General features: G+C 42.4%; 1 protein-coding gene across 2 annotated transcripts in view; it reads left to right on the forward strand.

Annotated features, from left to right (window-relative positions):
• Positions 1 to 877: 877 nt before the first annotated feature.
• cpne7 (copine VII) overlaps positions 878 to 25,639 on the forward strand; it is a gene marked incomplete at its 5' end in the record, with an annotated part of 76,442 nt that continues 51,680 nt past the window's right edge. Inside the window, 3 exons of one of the 2 annotated variants that reach the window (XM_079497494.1) lie at positions 878 to 1,051; positions 20,116 to 20,298; positions 25,558 to 25,632. In XM_079497494.1, coding sequence (XP_079353620.1) covers positions 878 to 1,051; positions 20,116 to 20,298; positions 25,558 to 25,632 — 432 coding nt within the window. Of the gene's footprint in view, positions 1,052 to 11,966; positions 12,103 to 20,115; positions 20,299 to 25,557; positions 25,633 to 25,639 lie in introns of those variants that run through there. The other variant, XM_079497495.1, reaches the window with a different exon arrangement.

The following is a 25,639-nucleotide window of genomic DNA, read 5'->3' on the forward strand; positions in this document are numbered from 1 at the left end:
TTACATCAGACCACAGCTGATCAGTCTATATAAGACCTTACACCACTCAGTTCACACAGGTGTGATTTTTGTTTTATAATGCAGCTTTGGGTCATCATGGGTGGGATGGCCACCCATGATGACTAACATTAACCCATTTAGCCCTGACGTCGAAATTTAAAAAAAATGCCTTTTTAAAATTTATTTCTTTTCTGAAAAACCTCATGTTTCTATATCAGTGGTTCTCAATATGTCATGTCAAGGACCCCAAAAATTATATGTAATATGCCTCCGCCCCCCCATCTGAAAATATGTTGTTCCAGGGGACCCCCCACCAGAAGCAAAGATTTGAGTTAAAAATGTTCGCTCTTAAAGAATATATATTCAAAGATTTGCACCACATTTTCCCGATTTTTCAAAAATAGCAGACCTACAAGCTCGTAGCGCGCTTGTAGATCTGCTATTTTTCAATAGCTAAAGCACAACATAATGCTTAGTTAAAACACCAAAAGGGGTTCCCGCCCAAAATGGGTTAAACATATTTTTTTAATTATCTTTCCAGTGGTCTAATCAGGTGTCAACTTACAACCACACCATCTTTCCTGTCCTGTCAGTCATCTTTACCAAGATGAGATGATTATCTTCTCAAAGGGAGAGCTTTGACAGGCAGTGATAACTGTGTGGGTTTGTTCCCCATATACTCTCTTTATCTGGAAAGATCCAATCTACAGTGAGAGGGGCTTACTTGACTCAGATTTCCAACCCCCGGACACATTGCCCATCCCTGTGAGTCATCAACTGCATCGCCTCTTATCGGTTCTCCTGGTTGGCAGCTCCTGTTCTCCTGGTTGGCAGCTCCTGTTCTCCTGGTTGGCAGCTCCTGTTCTCCTGAGCTAGAATGAATGACATCCAGGAGGCCACCTCCCCGGCGTCCGGCCTCGCCGGTCCCGCTACCTGTGTCTCCAAAGTGGAACTGCGTGTCTCTTGCAAAGCCCTTCTGGACCGAGAAACACTGAATAAGTCGGACCCATGTGTCATCATCATGGTCCAGACCCAAGGACAGTGGACAGAGGTAAGCCTCCTCTTCATTTAGGTCATTCAGTCCACTGCTGGACCTTTAGGTCATTCAGTCACACTGCTGGACCTTTTGGGCAATGCCTCAATATTTGTGTAAGCCACATTAATGCAGTGTGACAAAGCAGTCGATCAATATTAGAGTAAACTGACTTCACACTATTGAGTGAGTGAGTGAGTGAGTGAGTGAGTGAGTGAGTGAGTGAGTATATTAATGAGTGAGTGAGTGTTATTGAGTGATGAAAGTGATGAATGTATCATTTAACAAAGTCAGTCCATTGTTCAAAATTGTAAGCACTGTGTAGGCTTTATCTTATGTCTTACTATGACCAGCACGTTCGACTTTGGATTCACCAGTCTCTTCAATTGATCAATATTATTAGGGCATCAGTGTAGTAGTAGAAATTGTGATTCAATCATAAAAACAATGAATCTAATAAGTGCCTTTATATCCCAAGTGGTTTTGAACACGTGTTACATATTGATTAAACCATTCGGACACACATTCAAACACCGATGACGGAGTTAACCGTGCAAGGCATCAACCTCCTCTTCGGGAGCAGTTGGTGTCTTGCTCAAGGATAGCCTGGCTAATAAGCCAGACTCAAATCACACTGTCGTGTGGTATTTGAGTCTGGAGATGCTGTGTATGGATCTTGTTTCCCGGGGGGCGGGTTCAAACATTTTCTCTTTGACGCAATTGGTCAGAGCTACTGTCAGTCAAAGGTCTCGAGCATTGAACGTCACTGTACCAAAGCCCGCCCATATTGCATACCGTGTCTCGATTGGCCACACCAGTTCTCTGGTGTAGGAAATGGGCGTACAATTGAGCCTCTCCAGACCGTAATCCGCCGGCAGGCAATTTTGTTTTTTGCCAACGGCTGATTCGGTCTGGCTTATTAGCCAGGCTAGCTCAAGGACACTTCGACTGCATGGGTTGACTGGGTTCCTAGCCGGCCGCTCTACTCCTGAAATACAGTACAGTAGTACAGTGGTACAGTACAGTACTACGCTGAATTGTCACACAACCAGACATAAAAAGCACAGTGGGAGGGACACGCCTATCTCCATTTTCTGACGTCAAGGCTGAATCACTTCGGAGCTGAAAAATGACAAACGTTTTATATGGAAAGGCGCTTGTTTATAGTAGTGTGTTCACTGGCAGCAATGTTGGCAATGTAGTTATTATGCATGATGATAAATCCAGTTTTTGCTATGCAGTGTTTCTTATTTGAGAGGACTAGATTGCTTTCTCATACACAGTAAAGTCCTCAGTGCTAACCCATTTTGGGCGGGAACCCCTTTTGGTGTTAGCATTATGTTATGCTTTAGCTATTGAAAAATAGCAGATCTACAAGCTCATAGCGCGCCATCGAGTGGCGCGCTACGAGCTTGTAGGTCTGCTATTTTTTAAAAATCGAAGAACGACATAGAAACATAGCTTTTTCAGAAAACTGTCAGGATGTAGAAGACATTTTTAGAATCTGATCTCAGGTCAAAATGGGTTAATGTAACTCTGAGAGTGTACAAATGGAAACCAACTGGGTTCCATTTGTACACTCTCAGAGTTACAGACCCATAAGGGTCCATTTGGTTCCATTTGTACACTCTCAGAGTGAAATGAATGCTCAGGATTCTACAGTGTATCAGTCCGAGGCTGATCTGTGGCAGCGGTATGCAGTATAGGTCGCTTCTATCATTTTTAATTAAGTCAGGTAGGCCAGGGAAAATGAAAAGCACATCTAGCAGTGAGTATGTCAACACATTGGTATGAGAATATTACATTTTATGGAATTCCTGCAGCAAACAATCAAATCAAGCATATTCTCTTGCCCAGGCGGTGGCGTAACCGTCTGGGCACCCGACTGGTAATCCAGTCGCAGTGTGCCGCGGGTTCGACTCCCGAGCCCGACACGGCCTTTACTGCATGTTTTCCCCCATCTCTCTCCCGTTTCCTGTCAGCCTACTGTCTGTCCCTTCAAAAAACCAATAAAAGGCATAAGCCGCAAAAAAATATCTTAAAAAAAAAGCATATTCTCTTGTCCAAAAACCTTTCAAGAAATTGACAACCTGTGTTCCAATGGATCCTATGTAGTTTTGCTAATACTTTTCATTGGTTAAATATTTATAAAACCCTTAGACTGACTTAACCACTTCAACCTGCATTCAAATATGTGTTGCCAGTGTGCAACTGTGTGTGTTTTATGGTTCACCAGTAAAACAAACACACGCACGCGCGCACGCACGCACGCACGCACGCATCGCACAAAGCAGACATACAGTACATTATAATAGACATCAGCTCTTCATAGCAGATAGTATGGCTATACTTAACCACCTTGCAGTGTAGCTCATCCTTTGCTATTGGGGTCTTATGTACAGTATGTGTGTGGGTGGGGGTTGGATGCTACACTACTATGGAAGCACAGTAAAGACCAACATTGCTGAACCCAATAACCTTACAGTAACTCCACATCCAAAGGAAAAATCTAAAAATAACACCACTCCGTGAGGTACGTATAGGCTACTATCTTCAACTGTTTGTTATGTTTGAATATTTGTTAATGGAAATGAAAGAATAATTACTGGTCTTGTTTAGTGTATTTAGTCAAAGATGGAGAGATGGATGGATGGATGGATGGATGGATGGATGGATGGATGGATGGATGGATTGACCAAGGATTGATAGATCCTTTGATTCCTGTGGGGAAATTCAGGTGTCGTAACACCAACAGCAGTAAGCATGAAACACGATATACTGTAGGTACCTCTAAAAGTATAGAGATAAGATTATATATATATATACAGTAGATCCGCCTCACAGCAATGATATGCAGTGAATATAATAGGCAAATACACAGGCACTTCACCCATTCTGGGCGGGAACCCCTTTTGGTGTTAGCATCATGTTATGCTTTAGCTATTGAAAAATAGCAGATCTACAAGCTCATAGCGCGGCACCGAGTGGCGCGCTACAAGCTTGTAGGTCTGCTATTTTTGAAAAATCGATGAACGACTGACATAGAAACATAGCTTTTTCAGAAAACTGTCAGGATTTAGATGACATTTTTAGAATCTGATCTCAGGTCAAAATGGGTTGTGCAGAAAGTGCAGAAACCGTTACCATTGAGCTAATAGAGCCTGCCTGCTTGCTCAGAGGACAGATCCTGGGCCCTATTTTGCTGGTCTTAATTACTGCCAAATCTTATGTCTTAACCCGGGGGCGTGGTCAGCGCTAGTTGGCTATTTTGAGGACTGTAAAATACGCATTGCGCCGATGCGGTACACGGTCCTGAATTAGTCATGGTTGTGGTTTGGGCGTTGCAGTAATAAAACTGATTACACTATCAGCTGCCATTCCCTTTAACCCATTTTGGACTGAGGTCGATAAAAAAAGAATTCTGAAAAGCCCATGTTTCTGTGTCAGTGGTGCTCCACCTTTTTCATGTCAAGGACCCCCAGAATTATCTCTATTGGGCCACGGACCCCCATCTCAAAATATGTAGTTCCAGGGACCCCCCAGAAGCCAATATTTTAGTTAAAAACGTTCGCTCTGAAATATATATTCATTCAATGATTTGCACCACATTTTAACAATTTTTCAAAAATAGCAGACTTACAAGCTCGTAGCTATGAGCTTGTAGATCTGCTATTTTTCAATAGCTAAAGTGTAACATAATGTTTAAAACACCAAATGGGGTTCCCGCCCAGAATGTGTTAAGATAACGTGCGCTGTGCGCAACAGGCAGCCAGTGTATTGTTGTTATTATCCAATACCTTTCATGTGAGGAAACATGAACATGAGAGTATGCAGTGCACAGAGAAAGAGGACAATGATGTATTTGTATTTATGCTGGGGGAGGTTAAAATGTAAAAAAAAAAAAAAAAGAGTATCAGAGTGAGTAGGGCTCCTCTGGCTGCCTAGTATATGCATGCATTCACTCTGCTTTTCGCCCTATAGTGTTTGATAGAGGGATAATAAAATCACAATTTATACACCAGACATTACCAATTATATAGAACTTTGAATTATAACAATTAGAATTGGCAGAGTGGGGCACGATGGCACAGTTGGTAGTGCTGTCGCCTCACAGCTAGAAGGTCCTGGGTTCAATTCCCGCTCGGGGCGCTGTGGGTGCTGGCGGCGTGTTTCCTCCTCCGTGTCATCAGTGCCCATACCCGAGGTGGGGTTGGCGAAAGGGCCTTTCTGTGTGGAGTTTGCATGTTCTCCCTGTGTCCCCTAGGGGTAGATACCCTCACAAAAAACATGCAGTATTCCTGGTCTCTAAACGGCCTCCCCCTGGCCAGCCGGGGCGCCTGATGGAGGGGAAAGGAACTGGTTGGAATAACATGTCCCTCCACACGCTGCGTCCAACCAGGGAAACTCCCCCCTGTCAGGTGTAAAGGAGCAACTTGGGCATGAAGGAAGCATGAGTTTAAGTCCGTTGCTCTCCCCAAGTCCCCCTATATGGGGACTAGGTTGGCGGAGGGTGTGTAGAGCCCAGGATCACATTAGATAATTGACACAGGGGTGAAGAATGGGTTACAAAATCGTGGGATGAAAATTATATAAAAAAAAAAAAGAATTGGCAGAGTAGGGCTTAATTAAACTGCCGGTGTCCTACAACCACTTTTGCACTTCCAGAGACTTAGGGCAGTATTATGCGTGTCTTAAGTACCAGGTCTTATTACTTAACTTAAGACCTGGAGGCGTGATCAATGCCATTTGGCTATTCTGAGTGGCCAAACAGCATTGACCACGCCTCCAGGTCTTAAGTTAAGTAATAAGACCTGGTACTTAAGACACGCATAATACTGCCCTTAGAGCCCTATTAAGCAAGACGAAAAACCCATGCGGTAATACAGATTTCGCCCTCGCTCTGCGCCTTTTCGTATTATGGAAGCCGTGGTGAGCGCTCACTCATATGGAATACCACGTTCCTGCATAATTTAGCATTGGGGGAGTGTCCATATGTTAATTATTTTCGCTTTGCGCTAATTTGCTATTAAGCCCCTTGACCTAAAAACACTCAGCGCATACCGATTCCGCCTGGGTCTGACCACGTCTTAAAAGCAAAAAGCACTGTTTCATTTTACACTTGAGCGGCTCTGGAGTGCTGCTGGAGTGTTGCCATGTCTGTTTATTATAAGCGGCTTCTTTTTCTGCAAAGATGCTTGTAAATATTGGTAGTTGTGGTTGCTTTTCTTGTTTCTAAAGTGCTTATTTGGGCTTTTCTCCTAATGTTGTTTAAACCAGTGATCCTCACACAGCGACATTCCCATGTCAAGGACCCCCAGATTAATGCATTTGCCCAACTAAGCCAGTGACCCCCATGACAGATTTGTGTTTTTAAATGTTTCAATAACATTTTTCAAAAATATTCCACAATTGTCACTTTTTTCAAAGATTACTTTTGAAAATAGCAGATCTACCAGCTCACAATGCATCACATTCATTCATTAAAACAATGAACTCTGACTGCAGGGGGATATATATTTATAATGATCATTCTAACAATGTGCAAGAAAATATGTAAAAAGAAGGAAGAACTTTATATTTGTGGACAATCAAAATATGCTGGAAATTTTAATGTGGTGTCATTAAAGGGAATCTTGATATGGCAGACTCACTATCTAGAAAATAAAAACATGGCACTTCATTTAAAATAGGTTGTAGACCCCTGTTATATGCGATTCTTTTGGGAGTATGTTTATAGACCTATTTACTTGTTTCTATGACACATGGCAACAGCGAGTTTTCTGGCTTTCTCGTTGAGATTATAAAGGGTCATATATCGCTCATTTCTCAACCTTTTTTAGAAATTAAAACATCTCCATACTCATTGGGAGGTTTGCTTTCATACGCTGTATCACACCCGACTCAATTCTTCTTCAATAATATGCTACGAGCGAAGACCATAACATTGGGGCCGCAGCAATACGCATGGCGCATGTATGGCATTTCAACTCATTCCTTCGTCGTGACTCGAATGAAATAAAATAAAATAAACGTTATTTTACTGGTGTTTTTCAATAGAAACAAATAAAGAGCGTGTGTGCAACAGTCAGTGCATATACGTGCATGCACTATAGGCTATATTTCCTCCTTGTCGGGATGGTGAGCTGAGCTCTTCACAGCCCGTTTGTCTTTCATATTATTCTTATAATATTTGATATTATAAACACTCATGGTTCTCTCATTTCTCAACCGTTTTTTAAAATGTAAAAATCCCCATATTCCTTAGGAATCTTGCTTTCATTCGCTGTATGGTACATGGTTCTATTTTTATCGAATTAAACAATATCAAACGAACTTGTATGTTCGGGGGTTAGACGATTCTGGGAACATTACGCATGGATTGCCAATTTGCCAGCCAATGCTGCGTATCTACTCGCAGTTCCATTCCGATCTGAAAGGTATAGGTAGGTGCCATTTCAAAGTCTTAGTTATTCATTTATGAATCAAATGAACTAGAATAAAGATTTTTACAGCTGTTTTTCATGCTTAGAACAGAAACAAATTAAGTGACGATGTGCGTATATCTCCCTCCCTTAGCATATGGCTGCGCCGCTGTAATGACTTTCCAATGAAAACTGCAAGTTACTTAACAAAATAGAGACATAGGCCTACAAGCTATGCACATCATGGCTGTGACAGCTTGTGGATCTGTTCTTTGGAGGCATAAAGGTGACAGCATGCAGTGCAATATGAATAATTAACCCAAATGTGACAAAGTCATGTCATGTCTATGGTGCCAGTCTGCAGAAATGTAATACCACTTGCCGAAAAGGGCGCATCATCAGCTGGTGTCGTAAAGAGAATAGTACGGACATGTTCATTGGGTAAGCCTCAAAACTCCCTTAAACACTCCCATGACTAATTCAAGGCCGTTTTGCTCACACCACGGGGTGTCGAAAGCGCTTCTTACCTGGCCCATAATTGTAATATGACATTGCACCCGCCCCCACGTCTTAAAAACTGTAAAATTATATGTAATTAGATTCCACTTGCTTAATAGGGCCCTTAGTCTCTTCCAGTCTTAGTGCTACACATGCTGAGCTGAGTCTCGGTAAGTCAAGTCCAGATACCACATTGTGTCACTGCCACTTAAATGTGTGTATTTCCTGTCCTGGTATTGAAAGTATATGAAACAAGGGAATACGTATATTGGTTAAAACATGGTTGAATATTTAACCTCGAAATGTAGTGTATGGAAAAGACATTATGTTTTGTGTAGTTAAACCATGGTCATTAATTTTCTGTTGACAAGGTGTGATCATAGGGGGCGCTGTGGGGAAGTATTTGCGTTCAAAGTGGCTTGGAAAATATGCACATAAGATCATGGCGTATGGATTATGGATGGAAATAACCACCCCAATTGTTTGAGTTATATTGTATTAACATACTCTACCGTACAGGACAACATGACTTTTATTCATAAAAGGGTTACACAGTATCGCTTTAACTTGAGTCTTAACTTGTTTAGTCTTAAGCTAGCATGCACGCACGCACGCACACTTCACCAACAAACAAAAACATTGTCTGGGACACATAGCTCTAAAAACAAGTGGCCCTGATAATGTCAGTCAATCATCTATTGCTTGTTATGCAGTGCCATTTATTGTGAAGTGTGTGTGTGTGTGTGTGTGTGTGTGTGTGTGTGTGTGTGTGTGTGTGTGTGTGTGTGTGTGTGTGTGTGTGTGTGTGTGTGTGTGTGTGTGTGTGTGTGTGTGTGTGTGTGTGTGTGTGTGTGTGTGTGTGCGTGTGTGTGTTTTTCTGGGGGGGCACTGCTGTCAAATCGATCAGAACTGGGAGGCAAAATTGCTTTGCAAGTTGTTTACTGCTGCCAGCTATAAGCCCACACATAACTGTATAGTGTGTGTCTGCCCTGCTCTTTTCATAAACTCTGAAGGCCTCAACAATTATTTTTATAGCATTGTATGTTTGGAGTTTTGGACTTAAAGTACTGGTTGAAGTATACTGCAATTTCTACACAGTAAAACTAATGATCTCCAACCTCACATCGGATCGTATTGTGATGGCAGTATGTGTGCATTTTATGTACAGTATCATCATCATCATCACCTTTATTTATACTCGGAAATACAGTTGAGGACAAGCCCTCATTTTCAACGTAGCCGAGGTTACAATACACAAAATACAGTAAAAACAATACATCAAACAACATTATAAATCAGGATAAATTACAAAGGAACTTTATACAGAACAACCATCAGAAAAATATATCAATTGAAGCAGGAGCAATCACGGTGAGAAACATTCTGGAGCATTCCTTTGAACTGACCGAAGGATGGCAGGGAGCTCAGTTTGAACTGACCGAAGGATGGCAGGGAGCTCAGTTTGAACTGACTGAAGGATGGCAGGGAGCTTAGTTTGAACTGACCGAAGGATGGCAGGGAGCTCAGTTTGAACTGACTGAAGGATGGCAGGGAGCTCAGTTTGAACTGACTGAAGGATGGCAGGGAGCTCAGTTTGAGCTGACTGAAGGATGGCAGGGAGCTCAGTTTGAGCTGACTGAAGGATGGCAGGGAGCTCAGTTTGAGCTGACTGAAGGATGGCAGGGAGCTCAGTTTGAACTGACCGAAGGATGGCAGGGAGCTCAGTTTGAACTGACCGAAGGATGGCAGGGAGCTCAGTTTGAACTGAGCGAAGGATGGCACGGAGCTCAGTTTGAACTGACCGAAGGATGGCAGGGACCTCAGTTTGAACTGACTGAAGGATGGCAGGGAGCTCAGTTTGAACTGACTGAAGGATGGCAGGGAGCTCAGTTTTAAAGAGTTCATTCCACGAAGTTGGCCCATTGACAGAAAAAGCTGTCTTGCCCAACTCTGTCTGGGTCTGAGGAACCTTGAGCCTTAAGAAATCACTAGAGCGGGTCTGATAGGTGCTATTGTTCAGTTCCATCATGAAACAAATCAGTTCAAGTCAGGGAGCATCCCAGCAATGGCTTTATATAAAAATAGGTGCCAATGCTTATCTCGCCTCTCAGTCAGGGAGGATAAACCTGAGTTCTCATAAAATGCACAGTGGTGGGTACCATACCTATCACCAGTAGTCCACCGCAAGGCAGAGTGGTAGACAGTGTCTAGCCTCTTATATATTGTATTTATTTTTTAATATAATGTCTTTTACATTTTTGACAGAAACAGGTGATTTGTAACCCACAGCACAGGTGATTTGTAACCTGCAGCATGGGTGATTTGTAACCCGCAACATGGGTGATTTGTAACCTGCAGCATGGGTGATTTGTAACTCACAGCACAGGTCGGACTAACGGGAGGTCTGACTTAAGAGCAGCTAGTCCCCAGACACATCCTTACCAGATGCCCGAACCACCTTAGCTGGCTCCTTTCCAAGCGAAGAAGCAGTTGTACTCTCACTCGCGTGACTGAACTTCTCAAGGGAGATGCCAGCCACCTTTCTGAGAAAACTGTCTGCTTGTTTGTCATCATTGCAATTTATTTGATATGGGTTGACAACACAGCAACACTTGGATGCAGCTACACGTCAATATTCAGTGCAGCAAACTTTCCTCCTTCTCTTGCAGCCTTGCCTGCTCCTCATTGTCTAGCTTGCCATCATCTTTTTTTTCACTTGCAGAGGACAACAATGACTTTTGCTCACTCACAAAATATGCAAAGTAACGTTTTTGATCTGGTACTTCAATGACAGGGAGGATCCAAAACATACTTTCTTGATCAACAATATCATAATTTGTATCATTAAGTGCTTTAATGCATGATTGACACGAGCATGCTTTTAACAATTATTTTTTCATAGTAGATGAATGTGTTGTTTATTTATTTATGTATCATTATTATTTGACTAGTCTACAGAATTATAGCAACCATAATGGTAAAATAAGATAATAGATTACAAAATGATGGTAAAATATTATAAAGCAGTCAAAACACCCTTTTTATAATATGGAACAAAGACAAGCGTTCACATTCTGACAAGCATTCATGGGACACTGGCACTTAAATGTGTGAAGAAATGTTTTTCCTGTCCTGGTATGAGCACTGAAAGAAAATGAAACATAACATACTGAGAGATAACAAGGGAATATGTTAAGATGTAGTGTACAGATTTATTGTTTTTATTTGTGTAGTTGAATGTGGTCATTCATTTTCTGTTGACAAGGTTTGGCCATAGGGGGAGCTGTGGGGAAAAAGCATGTTGGCAATAGTTCCAAGGAAGCTCTGAGAAGCGCCATGACACTTTCATGGACACTTTCATGGGAGCCAAACTACCCGGAAGTTTGGCAGAATGCACTGGAGTCAATGAGAGCTCAGTGACCAGCTCATGAACAAACATTATTTATGAATGACTGAGACCTTTTGTAAAGTAATCACTTCTGGTAAATAACAGAAGACATGTAACACATTATTGTCTGTTGTGTTGCTTTTCGATGTGTACACTGTGTAATGTTTATAGAGGTATCTATTCTAAAGAGCACAAAGTACCTTTCTGAACGTACCAAGTATCACGAGACTTCCCACCATTTCCTGTCTGACAGCCAAATATCGCGATGCTTCGGAGCCAGAAACGATACCTATTGCTGTTTAGATCCTCAGATAAAACTATACTGTGCACATCGAAAAGTAAGTGATTAGAAAACAACCTGTGATATGTCTTATTTTATATTCCTATACCGATTATATGACACAGGTCTCAATTGTTCATAAATAATGTTTGTTATGAGCTGGTCCAGCCGGCTCCATTCACTGCCATGTATTCATTGCACTTCCGGTGTGAGTTTGGCTCCCATGAAAGTGTCCATGAAAGTGTCATGGCGCAGCCCAGACACGTGACCACTTCACTTCCTTCTCAGAGCTTCCTTGAATAGGTCCAGGAAGTGAGGTACCAGGAACAGCTATAAAAGTACAGGAAGTGAGGCAGCCAGGGGTTCCATTCTAGGTATCAAAAAGAGTGTTTGGTGGTGATTTGTCAAAGAAAGGTAGCATGTTGTCCAGGTGCTGGACAACATGGCAGTACAGGAGAAAGAAATAGAGTCCACAACACTGGTAAGGAAAAACTCCTGAAGAAGGCTCCATATATTGTCCCTATATGGAGCCTTCAATTAGGGACAAACCAATCGAAACGGCTCTTCTACATAGAACTCTGTCTTACTCTATGGCTCTGGTCCATACCCACATTTGGGGTTTTTGACATGAGCACTAGATATATCCCTGTTGTCGCTGCCTATCAAGATTTCACAGATAATGCATGCTGTTTTCATGATTTGAGGCATTTTGTTCAACACAGAGCACACTGTTTCGCTTAATGACTATAGAGCGTCGCAGTCCCGCCTCCTACCCTGGACCAGGAAATGAAACCCAATGCATTTTCCTAATAGACATTTCTTAAAGTTTTTATTTAAAGACGGTTACGCCGCGGACAAAGCCAACTCGAGTCGTGACAACTCATGACAACACAAACAATATTTTGGACCAAACAAATAATTACAAAGAAGAAAAACAAAAAAAAAGTGTTGTAACCTGCCGTTTTTTTTTCTTTGTAATTATTTGTTTGGTCCAAAATATTGTTTGTGTTGTCATGAGTTGTCACGACTCGAGTTGGCTTTGTCCGCGGCGTAACCGTCTTTAAATAAATACTTTAAGAAATGTCTATGAGGAAAATGCATTGGGTTTCATTTCCTGGTCCAGGGTAGGAGGCGGGACTGCGACGCTCTATAGAGATGCTGTGTACCGATATGGAGTAGGCTACTGTTAAAAAAAAAGGTTTTGCAAAAATTGGCCTCCTGGTGGCGCTATAACAGGCCCATGTGAAAAAATTGGGGCAGAGGGGTGTGTGTGTGTGTGTGTGTGTGTGTGTGTGTGTGTGTGTGTGTGTGTGTGTGTGTGTCAGTCAAATATGCGGAAATATTGTCTGCAAATCTTGTATATCTGAGCATGGCTGAGTCAGGACTTTCAACTGAAGAAGTATTGTTTCTTTGTTTGGCAGACAAAGTTAGGAACACGTTGGCCAAGTTTTCAATAACAATGAACTCAAAGAAAACTCAACTCAAAAAAAGTTTGGAAACTGACAGATCTAGGTTGCCCAGGAATGAGTGCATTTCTTTTTTTTTTTTAAGATATTTTTTTGCGGCTTATGCCTTTTATTGTTTTTTGAAGGGACAGACAGTAGGCTGACAGGAAACGGGAGAGAGATGGGGGAAGACATGCAGTAAAGGCCGTGTCGGGCTCGGGAGTCGAACCCGCGGCACACTGCGACTGGATTACCAGTCGGGTGCCCAGACGGTTACGCCACCGCCTGGGCATGAGTGCATTTCTGACTGCTACTACAGAGCCCTTCAAAACAAAGCTAGAAAGGTGCTCTCAGTACTGTATATTTGTTGAGTTTCTTTGTATATACCTTATATATACAAGTAAGACGCGCGAACGCGGGAAGCGAACGCAGCTCGTAAATTGCAAAAACAACAATTAGAATAAATTACGTAATTTTTTAAGGGTTTTTTTAAGTTACGTTTTTTTTTAAGTTAAGTTTTTTTTAAGTTTTTCCTTTTATAGTTTTTCCTTTTTAAGTTTTTTTTTTAAGTTAAGTTTTTTTTAAGTTAAGTTTTGTGTGCGTGCGTGCGTGCGTGCGTGCGCATGTGTGTGTGTGTTTTTGTGTGTGATACAGCTGCGCCCTCTGGTGGTGGGCGGGTGGTGTTACAGCGTGACACACAGACACACAGACACACAGACAGGATCTGCTGGGTCTCATAGTAAATGCTCACTGCGTTCGCAAACACTTACAAGCCTCAAAATGTCCACCACAATTGCCAAATGCTTTGTGCAGTTGGTGTCGGTGAGGGACTACATTTGCTCCATGCAGCCTACTTGAATCTGGGCAAGTTGCATATAGCTACTTAAAACCTCTTAAACCCCAGGGGGGTAAAGGGGGTAAATCTGCAACATCGGAGTTGGAACCGGAGACCAATTGGGTCTCCATTGACCCACTGAGCGCTGTTCAGAGGTGGACCGCCGGCGGGGGCAATGGGGCTCAAGAGGTTTTAAAACGTATCCACCGACGATGCAATTGCCATGGCTCTTTACGCCAACCTTTCGGTCAGACGGCCTACAGTAGGGTGACCAGATCCAAACTGTTCATTTGAGGGACAGAAGTAGGCTATCACTTGTGTGGGACAGGGGGGGGCAGGGGGACAGGGTTACCAATTTATTACTTAATGCCTTGATGTCATATTCCACCACATTTTGTTATTAAACCCCGTCTCACATTTTGTTTTAAAATGCAAATTTTGGTCATGGGTGGTATGGCCGACTTGGTATTGTTTGTAGCCTAGGCCAGGGGATATTTCTCATGTTATTTTCACAGGCTAAAAAACACATCTTGCAGGAAGAGAGACAACAGAAAAACAACTTTTATGGGACTAGGGCATTTCAACACTGATGTCTGCCAGTCACATTGTGGGACAGGGTCTTAATTTGTGGGACGTCTGAAAAGTCTTGGAAATGAGGGACTGTCCCACGCAAAGTAAGGCAGTAAGGCAATAAGAAACCCCCTCCTCTCTTAGGCTTCACTCACACTGTCACAAAATAATGTTGTATAGCTGATGCATGAGACTTGTTGACTGTTGCAAGCTCGCAATTCATTTCCAATGGGATTCACGTGGTTTGAAGAGACAAACGTGTTGTATGAGGGTGAGGGGGGCAGTCGAAACACATACAACATACATACATCAGCTTGTAGGCAAAAATGTTGTATCAAACCATGTGACTTCCATTGGAAATGCATTGGGCGGCCATGACACTTACAACTTGCTTACATCTTGCATGCAACATTGTTGTATAGGTGTGAGTGAGGCCTATACAACAATGTTGTATGCTTGTTGTGAAGGTGTGAGTGAAGCCTTAGTGATCAAGCTCTGTTCTGACGTCACGTCACAAACAACCCCTTCTCGTCGGAGATCTCCATATATGGGTGACTGGGTGTGTGCATACAAACAAACCCACAGACGCCTTGAATTAATATAGAAGATGTCTATTGTCTATGTATACGGCTATGCCTATTGTCTATGTATACGGCTATGCTTATTGTCTATGTATACGGCTATGCCTATTGTCTTGTGAAAACATTATGTAAGCTAGGAGTTGTTCACCATCTGAAACAGTCGCAACTCCCACATGACGGGGAACTGGCAGGCATGAACGTAACAGATGACAACGGCAAGATCTAGGCAATAGAGCAGACGAGAGAGAAAAGGAAAATGTGTGTGCGTGAGCATTTGTGTGCATGTGCTTCCTGTAAAGCATTTTGACAGCAAGGTCCTTAGTGTGTAGTAGGGGCAGCCATTTTGTAATGCCACAGATAGAAACCCTGTTCATTATTCCCATAGAGATCTCTGAAAATATTTATATACATTTTATATAAATATTTCTGTATTTTATCCATTTATATTTTAAGCCTGGAAACAAGCCATCCAGATGTGGCAATGAGATTATTGCTCAGACCAAACACACTTTGAACTGCGCTAGCGGGCAAACCGTGCAACATATTCGAATTCCGTCTGAACCACGACAAAGTCGATGGCCTCGTGTGCTGACGTTTAAATCGTGTTTCCATGTAACAGTATGCCAGAGCAATGTGGCTCCAAAGTAACGTGTCGTTTTCAGTTTTTACCCGCGTCTCCCCATTGACTTTGAATGGGGCATTTTTCGCCTTGTTTATTGCGAATTACGTACACGGTAACGCGAAACGGAAAGAAAAGCACACCATTCCCGGCCGAGCCGCACGTTTTGATGTGTATATATAGCGGGGCTTTGGTAAACCGTGCGGACACATCCATCCAAAAAGCACTGATGCAACCCTTAGCTCACCGACTTCGCCTCGAGATCCTGTCCATGAAAATCACAAGCAGGATAGGTGACAATGCGCAGCCCTGGCGGAGGCCAACCCCCACCGGAAACTAATCCGACTTACTCCCGAGCACACGGACACAGCTCTCGCTTTGGATGTACAGAGATTGGACAAGGTCCCCCTCACCCCATACTCCCGCAGCACCTCCCACAGGACCTCCCGGGGGGAACCCGGTCATATGCCTTCACCAAATACACAAAAAGTAAGTTTTCACAAACTGATTTAAGGGGATTCATGTTTTTTTTTCTTCTGGGACCCATTTGAATGCAACACCTGGGGGTTGAGTCAGACTCCATCATCTTTGTTTTTTCTAGAAAGAAGGAACATAAGAAGGGGGGGGGGTAGTGGTCTCACATGTTCCCTTTTTTCTTTTTAGTGATCTTGTTAGAGGTGTTGTACTTCTGTTTTGTGGTGGTTCACACGGCTGCCAGTTCCCACCTGATGTTGTGTGGCAGTTCTGATTGGTCCAGAGCGTACTGAATGACTGCTAGCTTACATAAGGTCTTAAGACTAGGACTGAAGTCTAAGATGTACGTGCGGAATCCTCTGTCTTGTCCCAGGAAGAAGACTCGATCTCCCACAATGCAACAGTGTGTAGTATGCATGGAACGCAGGCCTTTCCTCTTGTGCTTAACATTCTTCCAGGAGAAGGTCTCTGGACTGAACTTCCACACATCATTGATCATCATACCGTTCCGGTTACCAAATATGTACAGCTGTCCACTGTAGGCAAAGACTGAATGACCCGTGTACGTTCTCGTAGGAAGCTGTGCAGGTGTGTTCATCCAGAGTTCTGTCTCTGTGTCAAACACTCTGATGGTGTTGTGGTTCCACCCCCACCCGCAGCCCCCAAATACAAACATCTTTGTCCCGATGATGGTAGCAGAGTGACCATATGAAGCAGGTGGTTGAGTTCCTCTGGTGTTAATTAAAGTCCAGACCATTGTGCTGGTGTCCAACTTGTACATGTCATTATTGTATCCAGTCCGCTTGGTGTGTCCTCCATGGATAAACATGAACACATGGATAAACATGACCTTCTCCAACACACAGGCTGAGTGGTAGCTCCTCTCCCCTGGAACAGTCCCAGAAACCCTGGGTTGGAACCATCTGTGGGCGTTGACATCAAATGCATAAAGTACATTGCAGTACTCTCTGCAGTATCCTCCCCAGATGTAAACTGTATCTTCCACCAACACAGCTGTGTGGCCGTTGCGCCTGGATGGAACCTCAAGGTCACCGTCTCCTTTTCCAGGTTCCACTGGAGGTAACTTCTTCCAGCATAAAGACAGTGTGTTGAAGACATGGACATCCATCTGTTCCATGTTGTTGAAGGTCCCTCCATAATAGTAGCCTCCAAAGGAATACAGTTTGTTCCTCACTGCTACAGCAGCATGATCGGCTCGCTTTGGTCCTCCTGCTTTGGAAACGGCCCAACTCCACATCACTGTTCTGTTTGTTCTCTGTGGACCAAGTCTCTCTGTCCTTCCTGTCTGTCTCTGTCTCTCTCTCTGTCTGCCTATACCGTCTCTCTGTTCTTCCTGTTTGCCTCTATCTCTCTACCGTCTCTCTGTCTGTCTACCGTCTCTCTGTCTTTCCGTCCGAGCGTCTGCCTCTGTCTCTCTCTCTCGATGTCTACAGTCGTTCTCACCACAGCGTGAGGTCTTATAGGCTGGTGTGACGTCTCGTGTGACACAACGCGTCGCCCAGGCAACACGCCTAACGAGATCTATTCGTACAGGTTTTCTCAACTGGACATTTGGGGATAGATCGGCTTAAGCCAAATCCCAAAACCCCTTTAACACAATCAGCGCCGGGATTTCTTTCAAAATAGAAGCTCTGTAAGCCCCTCCTTCAGTTCCGGACAAAAACCGGGAGAAATATGTTTTGCTTGCTTACCTCGCTAACATTACGATAAAGTCGCTGAATCATCCCTTGCGTTCATATTTTCAACGAGAGGCATGTTGAAGTCAGAAATGAAGAGCTTAGTATATCCATCTAATCAAAACCACGGAGAGCTCCTTAGATTAGGAGATACGAGGCATTCTTTCTGATCCGTAAACACCTGGTGAATCAACTCAATTTTTGAGTGGTGTAAACCACTCCTACAACTGGCTTTGTTAGTCTGTCTGTCTGTCTGTCTGTGCACCAAAAAATGAGCATGGTGCATTGTGATTGGCCGGAATGAGACATTGCGTCACTGACATTACGTCAAACCACAGCTGATCAGTCTATATAAGACCTTACACCACTCAGTTCACACGGGTGTGATTTTTTTTACTTAAAGAGTATTTATTATATATATATAGCCTAATATAATTAAATATTAAAATCTTTTCTAAATCTCGGTATGGTGGATCTGACATTATGAATTCACACAAACAATGCGTAGGGCTGTCACGATTAAAACATGTATACGTAGATGATTAATTGTCATTCAAATAATTGCGATTAACTGTTTAAATGACATTGAACATTGGTATATTTGAATATTAAAATAAACATTACATTTTGCAAAAAAAGAAGAAATCACACCTGTGTGAACTGAGCGGTGCAACAGTACTGTACTATACTGTACTTCTCGTACTGTACTGTACAAACCTTCCCTGGTGTGTGTGTGTGTGTGTGTGTGTGTGTGTGTGTGTGTGTGTGTGTGTGTGTGTGTGTGTGTGTGTGTGTGTGTGTGTGTGTGTGTGTGTGTGTGTGTGTGTGTGTGTGTGTGTGTGTGTGCGCGCCATCCTGTGCCTTCGGTAAAATAAAATGATAAATACATACAGATGGCAGTTATTAAAGTTGACCAAAGTTTGGCGAAAGCCCATTGGCTGCTCCCAAACAGCTCTGGAGTGTAGGCTAATAACGTTAGTGTTACCAATTTCTTAACGGCTAACGGTTATCGGTTGGAGGCTAAAAATATGTTTGAGTTCCTGGGCCTGCTGTCAGTGTGCACAAGAAATCTGACACTCATCATTGGTATAGTCATTTGCAAGAAATCTAATCTCCCTGCCTTCGGCCTCGCAGAGATAAACATGTTTACTTTTTTACAAAGTCATTCTCCATTTTAATAGACAATCGAACAATGCTAGATTAGTTTTAGAAACAGATTCTGCTCTTGGCTCTTGAACAAGAATTGATTTTGGTCAAAGACCACATTTCTTTCCTTTTTAAATCAGTATTTACTCATTCAGGTACCTACCTTCAATGTAATACGTAATCATCTCTAAATAATTAGAAGACTCAGTGGTGATGTGTTCAAGAAAACTGTTCAACCTCTACATGTACAGTTGGAGGCCATCGATATTGTCCTTTTCTTTTTGCTGAGGTTTGCGTGATCTGCGCAAAAGGACAGTTAACCCATTTTGGGCGGGAACCCCTTTTGGTGTTTTAAGCATTATGTTATAATTTAGCTATTGGAAAATAGCAGATCTACAAGCTCATAGCGCGCCACCGAGTGGCGCGCGACGAGCTTGTAGGTCTGCTATTTTTGAAAAATCGTGAAAAATAAATAAATAATAATAATAATTTGGGGACCCCCCAAACTAATTTGGCGACCCCCCAAGGGGTCGCGACCAACGGGTTGAGAACCCCTGCTCTACTGTACATGTTCATGAAGCTGTGTGGGAGATACCTCATAGGTCCAGAGAGAGCTAAGATTTTGGAAAACCCCTTTTGGTCTTCTCCTGTGATTCTCTAGGCAGAGGTTTGATATTTACACCGTATAACAATGCTATAAAAGCAGGATTGCTGCAGGTGGAGGCAGCTCAGTATTACCTGAGGCTAGGAGAGACAGCAGGGAGAGCTGCAAGCCAGGACCTCATCGAAGGTTAAATAGCCTGTCTCTCAAGATCCGTTGTGTTTTCTTAAAGTTTAGCCAGCAGGTGTATTTAGTTTCCTATTTTTGGAATGTTATTTTGCCCAGTATTTATTACTTTTTGTATTGTCACTGCACTTTGGAGGTAAATAAAATGCCTGAAATATACTTGTGGATCTGTCTACTCCCTGGAACCTCCGGCCAACGGCCGGCATTATCACACACAGGCATGCATAACCATGTCTTATTTGTCTCAGAGCATACATACACAATCTACTTTCTTATTATATTCCATAAAATACAGTTCAGTGTTTAATTATTCACTGTGTTCTCTCTTGTTTCAATTCAGCTGGACAGGACGGAGGTGATAAAGAGCAACCTGCACCCAGTCTTCGCCAAGGTCTTCATGTTGGACTATTACTTTGAAGAGGTTCAAAAGCTGCGGTTTGAGGTCTATGACATCCACGGCGCACACAGCATTGGGACTCGAGAGGATGACTTCCTGGGCGGTGTGGAGTGTACTCTTGGTCAAGTAGGTGTACAGTTGGAGGCCATCGATATTGTCCTTTTCTTTTTGCTGAGGTTTGCGTGATCTGCGCAAAAGGACAGTTAACCCATTTTGGGCGGGAACCCCTTTTGGTGTTTTAAACATTATGTTATAATTTAGCTATTGAAAAATAGCAGATCTACAAGCTCGTAGCGCGCCACCGAGTGGCGCGCTACGAGCTTGTAGGTCTGCTATTTTTGAAAAATCGTGAAAATATTTATTTCAGAAAACTGGAGGATTTAGAAGGATTTTTTAAAATTTTGAGGTCAGGCCTAAATGGGTCAAATGATAAGGGACAATATCGGTGGCACCCAACTGTAGTTTTGACCTCATTGGTGATTTTAACCCATTTAGCCCATTTAGGCCTGACGTAAAAAAAAAGTCTTCTAAATCATGACAGCTTTCTGAAAAACCTATGTTTCTATATCAGTCGTTCTCAACCATTTTCATGTCAAGGACCCCCAAAAATATATGAAATTGGCCGCCGACCCTCATCTGAAAATATGTTGTTCCAGGGACCCCCCCCCCCCCGGATTTGAGTTGAGAGATGAGATGAGATGTACTTTATTGTCCCACGAGGGGAAATTTGCCTTGGGCAAAAGTGCAGTAGTACATAACGCTTTTTAAAACAGACAGACAATACACAATAGACAATACACAATAGCAGCAATGTACAAGTACAGTATCACAGAGTATCACAAGAGATCAGTGCAAAAATGCAATCAGAGAAGGTATATAAATATAAAGTACTAGAGTATTCACAGTTTATAGTATCACAGGTATAAGTGCATTCAATAACTGATGAAGGTCGATAAGTCCCTTCCCCACTAAGAACTATGAACTATGTGGCGGTTGTTTAGTAGGACAAGTGGGAAGAAGATAAAGTTTGAAGCGGTTGCTCTTGCAACGACACGCTCTGTAGCGTCTACCAGAGGGTAACAGCTCATACTCTGAAGATAATACATGTGAAGGATCAGACAACACTCTATTTGACAGACTGAGCACCGTTTTCTCAAAGATTGTCTGAAGAGATGGAGAATCTTTCCTACCAATTACCTTCATGGCTGTTTTTTCCATTTTGGCTATTCTAGATTTGAGCTGAGAAGGTTGACATGACTCCCTTGCTCACACCAAAGAGCCTGAGCCTGCGGAGAAAGTGCAAGCGTTGTGCCAATTTGGCACACAGATAGTCCACATGGACGTTCCATTTGAGCTGGTTGCCCAGTTAAAAACGTTCGCTCTGAAATATATATTCAAAGATTTGTGCCGCATTTTCACGATTTTTCAAAAATAGCAGAACTACTAGCTCGTAGCGTGGCACTCGGTGGCGCGCTATGAGCTTGTAGATCTGCTATTTTTCAATAGCTAAAGTATAACATAATGCTTAGTTAAAACACCAAAAGGGGTTCCCGTCCAGAATGGATTAAACAGCTGGTGAATGGAAATGCTGCTCACGCACGGCTGCAACTTGACGCGTCGGCAAAAAAAACGGAAATGCTTTGCCAACGCTGCAAGTTTCAGCCATTTCCATCCACCAGTTGTTTGAAAACCCAGAAGAGACGCCTGCTCTAGGCGGCATCGTGAAGAGACGCCTGCTCTAGACGGCATCGTGAAGAGACGCCTGCTCTAGGCGGCATCGTGAAGAGACGCCTGGTCTAGGCGGCATCGTGAAGAGACGCCTGCTCTAGGCGGCATCGTGAAGAGACGCCTGCTCTAGGCGGCATCGTGAAGAGACGCCTGCTCTAAGCGGCATCGTGAAGAGACGCCTGGTCTAGGCGGCAGCCTGCTCTAGGCGGCATCGTGAAGAGACGCCTGGTCTAGGCGGCATCGTGAAGAGACGCCTGGTCTAGGCGGCAGCCTGCTCTAGGCGGCATCGTGAAGAGACGCCTGGTCTAGGCGGCATCGTGAAGAGACGCCTGGTCTAGGCGGCAGCCTGCTCTAGGCGGCATCGTGAAGAGACGCCTGCTCTAGGCGGCATCGTGAAGAGACGCCTGCTCTAGGCGGCATCGTGAAGAGACGCCTGCTCTAGGCGGCATTGTGAAGAGACGCCTGCTCTAGGCGGCATCGTGAAGAGACGCCTGCTCTAGGCGGCATCGTGAAGAGACGCCTGCTCTAGACGGCATCGTGAAGAGACGCCTGCTCTAAGCGGCATCGTGAAGAGACGCCTGCTCTAGGCGGCATCGTGAAGAGACGCCTGGTCTAGACGGCATCGTGAAGAGACGTCTGCTCTAGGCGGCATCGTGAAGAGACGCCTGGTCTAGGCGGCATCGTGAAGAGACGCCTGCTCTAGGCGGCATCGTGAAGAGACACCTGCTCTAGGCGGCATCGTGAAGAGACGCCTGCTCTAGGCGGCATCGTGCCGCCACTTGTCGCGTACACTGCGAGTGCTTCACTTCCTTAAGCCAGTGTTGCCATGTCTGCTTATTATAAGCAACCTTTGGCTTGTTTTTCTGTAAAGTCGCTTGAAAATAATGGTAGTTGCTGGTTGTGGGTTTTTTGGGCTTGTTTCCTAATGTTATTTAAACCAGTGGTTCCCACATTTCTTCACGTCAAGGAACCACAGATTAATATGTAATTGTCCACGGATATCCATCTGAAAATATTTTGTGCCACGGACCCCGTAAAAAAAAATATATATTCAAAATATTTCAATTATTCTCAATATTTTTGAAAATAACAGATGTACAACCTTAAAACGTGTTGCTGTGAGCTTGTATATCTGCTATTTTCATTTGTGCTTGTTTTCATAGACCTGGCCACTTGTTTCTCTTGCAAAAGCTGGCAATACTGGTCACAGCAGCAACAGGAAGAGGAAGTTATGCACACCCAAAACGCAAAGGCTTATGGGACACTGTAAACAGGTCCATATATAGGTCAGGATTTAGAAGCCTTTTTTAGAATCGGCCTCAGGTCTAAATGGGTTAATATCTGTTAGTTTTGTTACTTTGTACTAGTTGTCTCAAGTATTGATCAAATAGAAACAAACCGACTCAGTTTATTCAAACAGCAGTTTGATCACTGCTGATCACTAATCACTAAATCACTAAAATCACTAATGAAACACTAAACACTAATGAAACACTAAACACTAATGAAACACTAATGAAATGAAACACTAATGAAATGAAACACTAATGAAACACTAATGAAACACTAATGAAACACTAAACACTAATGAAACACTAATGAAACACTAATGAAACACTAATGAAACACTTAACACTAATGAAACACTAAACACTAATGAAACACTAATGAAACACTAATGAAACACTTAACACTAATGAAACACTAAACACTAATGAAACACTAATGAAACACTAATGAAACACTAAACACTAATGAAACACTAAACACTAATGAAACACTAATGAAATCACTAAATCACTAAAAATCACAAAAAAATCACACAAAAAAAATCACTAAATCACAAAAAATCACTAAAAATCACTAAAAATCACTAAATCACTAATCACTAATCACTAAATCACTAATCACTAAATACACATAATATGAAACCCCACTTAGGCAACCACGTAAAAAAGAGAGGACAGAAAATGCTACATATAGAACAGTAGAGGAGCGCTAATCACAGATTAACTAAATCACTAAAATCGCTAAAATCACAAAAAATCATTAAATCACTAAAATCGCTAAAATCACAAAAAAATCACTAAATCACTAAAAATCACAAAAAAATCACTAAATCACTAAAATCACTAATCACTAAATCACTAAAATCACAAAATCACAAAATCACTAAAATCACTAAAATCACTAATCACTAAATCACTAATCACTAAATACACATAATATGAAACCCCACTTAGGCAACCACGTAAAAAAGAGAGGACAGAAAATGGTACATATAGAACAGTAGAGGAGCGCTAATCACAGATTAACTAAATCACAAATTACAAATCACTAAATCACTAAAAATCGCTAAAAATCACAAAAAAATCACACACACAAAAAAAATCACTAAATCAATAAAAAATCACTAAATCACTAAAATCACTAAAATCACTAAAAATCACTAAAGCACTAAATCACTAATCACAAAAAAATCACTAAATCACTAAAATCACTGATCACTATTCACTAAATACACATAATATGAAACCCCACTTAGGCAACCATGTAAAAAAGAGGACAGAAAATGGTACATATAGAACAGTAGAGGAGCGCTAATCACAGATTAACTAAATCACTAAAATCACTAATAACTAAATCACTAAAATCACTAATGAAATGAAACACTAATGAAACACTAAACACTAATGAAACACTAATGAAACACTAAACACTAATGAAACACTAAACACTAATGAAACACTAATGAAACACTAATAACACTAATGAAACACTAAACACTAATGAAACACTAAACACTAATGAAACACTAATGAAACACTAATGAAACACTAAGGCCTAGTTCACACCTACACAACAAATGTTCGGTCCGTGTGTGATGCCTGATTGCTTTTTGATTGCTGCTCCAATTCATTTTCAATGGGAGTCACATGGTTTGACCAAACATTTTTGTTTGATGAGGGGGGAGCATTCAGCAATCAGCGATCAAACACAAATGTTTGATCAAACCATATGACTCCCATTGGAAAAGCATTGTGGTGGCCCAAAAAAACAAAAAAACGACCAAACATTGCTTGATTGGTGTTTGGTACGTGTGAATGAGGCCTAATGAAACACTAAACACTAATGAAACACTAATGAAACACTTATGAAACACTAAAGAATAGGCAGCACAATTCAAATTAACCCATTTTGACCTGAAAAATGGCTTCTAAATCCTAATAGTTTTCTGAAATACCTGTTTCTATGTCAGTGGTGCTCAACCTTTTTCATGTCAAGGACCTGCGGACCCCCATTTGGCTGCGGACCCCCATATGAAAATGTGTTGTTCCAGGGACCCCCCAGAAGCAAAGATTTTAGTTAAAAACACGCTGATTCAAAGATTTGCGCCACATTTTCACGATTTTTCAAAAATAGCACACCTACAAGCTCATAGCGTGGCACCGAGTGCCACACTATGAGCTTGTAAGTCTGCTATTTTTCAATAGCTAAAGTGTAACATAATGCTTAAAACACCAACAGGGGTTCCCGCCCAAAATGGGTTAAGGCATGCGGTCATACACAGACATGTTTCAGAGTACTGACTCACATCCATCTGTACTGGTCAAGGGCTCAAGCAGGACAATCATGTGTTTATTCTGTTCGTTGCAGATTGTGGCCCAGAAGAAGATGGTCAAGCCTTTGCTGTTAAAGTATGGGAAATACGCAGGGAAATCCACCATCACGGTATGTC

This window comes from Electrona antarctica (genome assembly GCF_951216825.1).
Source record: "Electrona antarctica genome assembly, chromosome: 3".
Classification (NCBI taxonomy): Eukaryota; Metazoa; Chordata; class Actinopteri; order Myctophiformes; family Myctophidae; genus Electrona; species Electrona antarctica.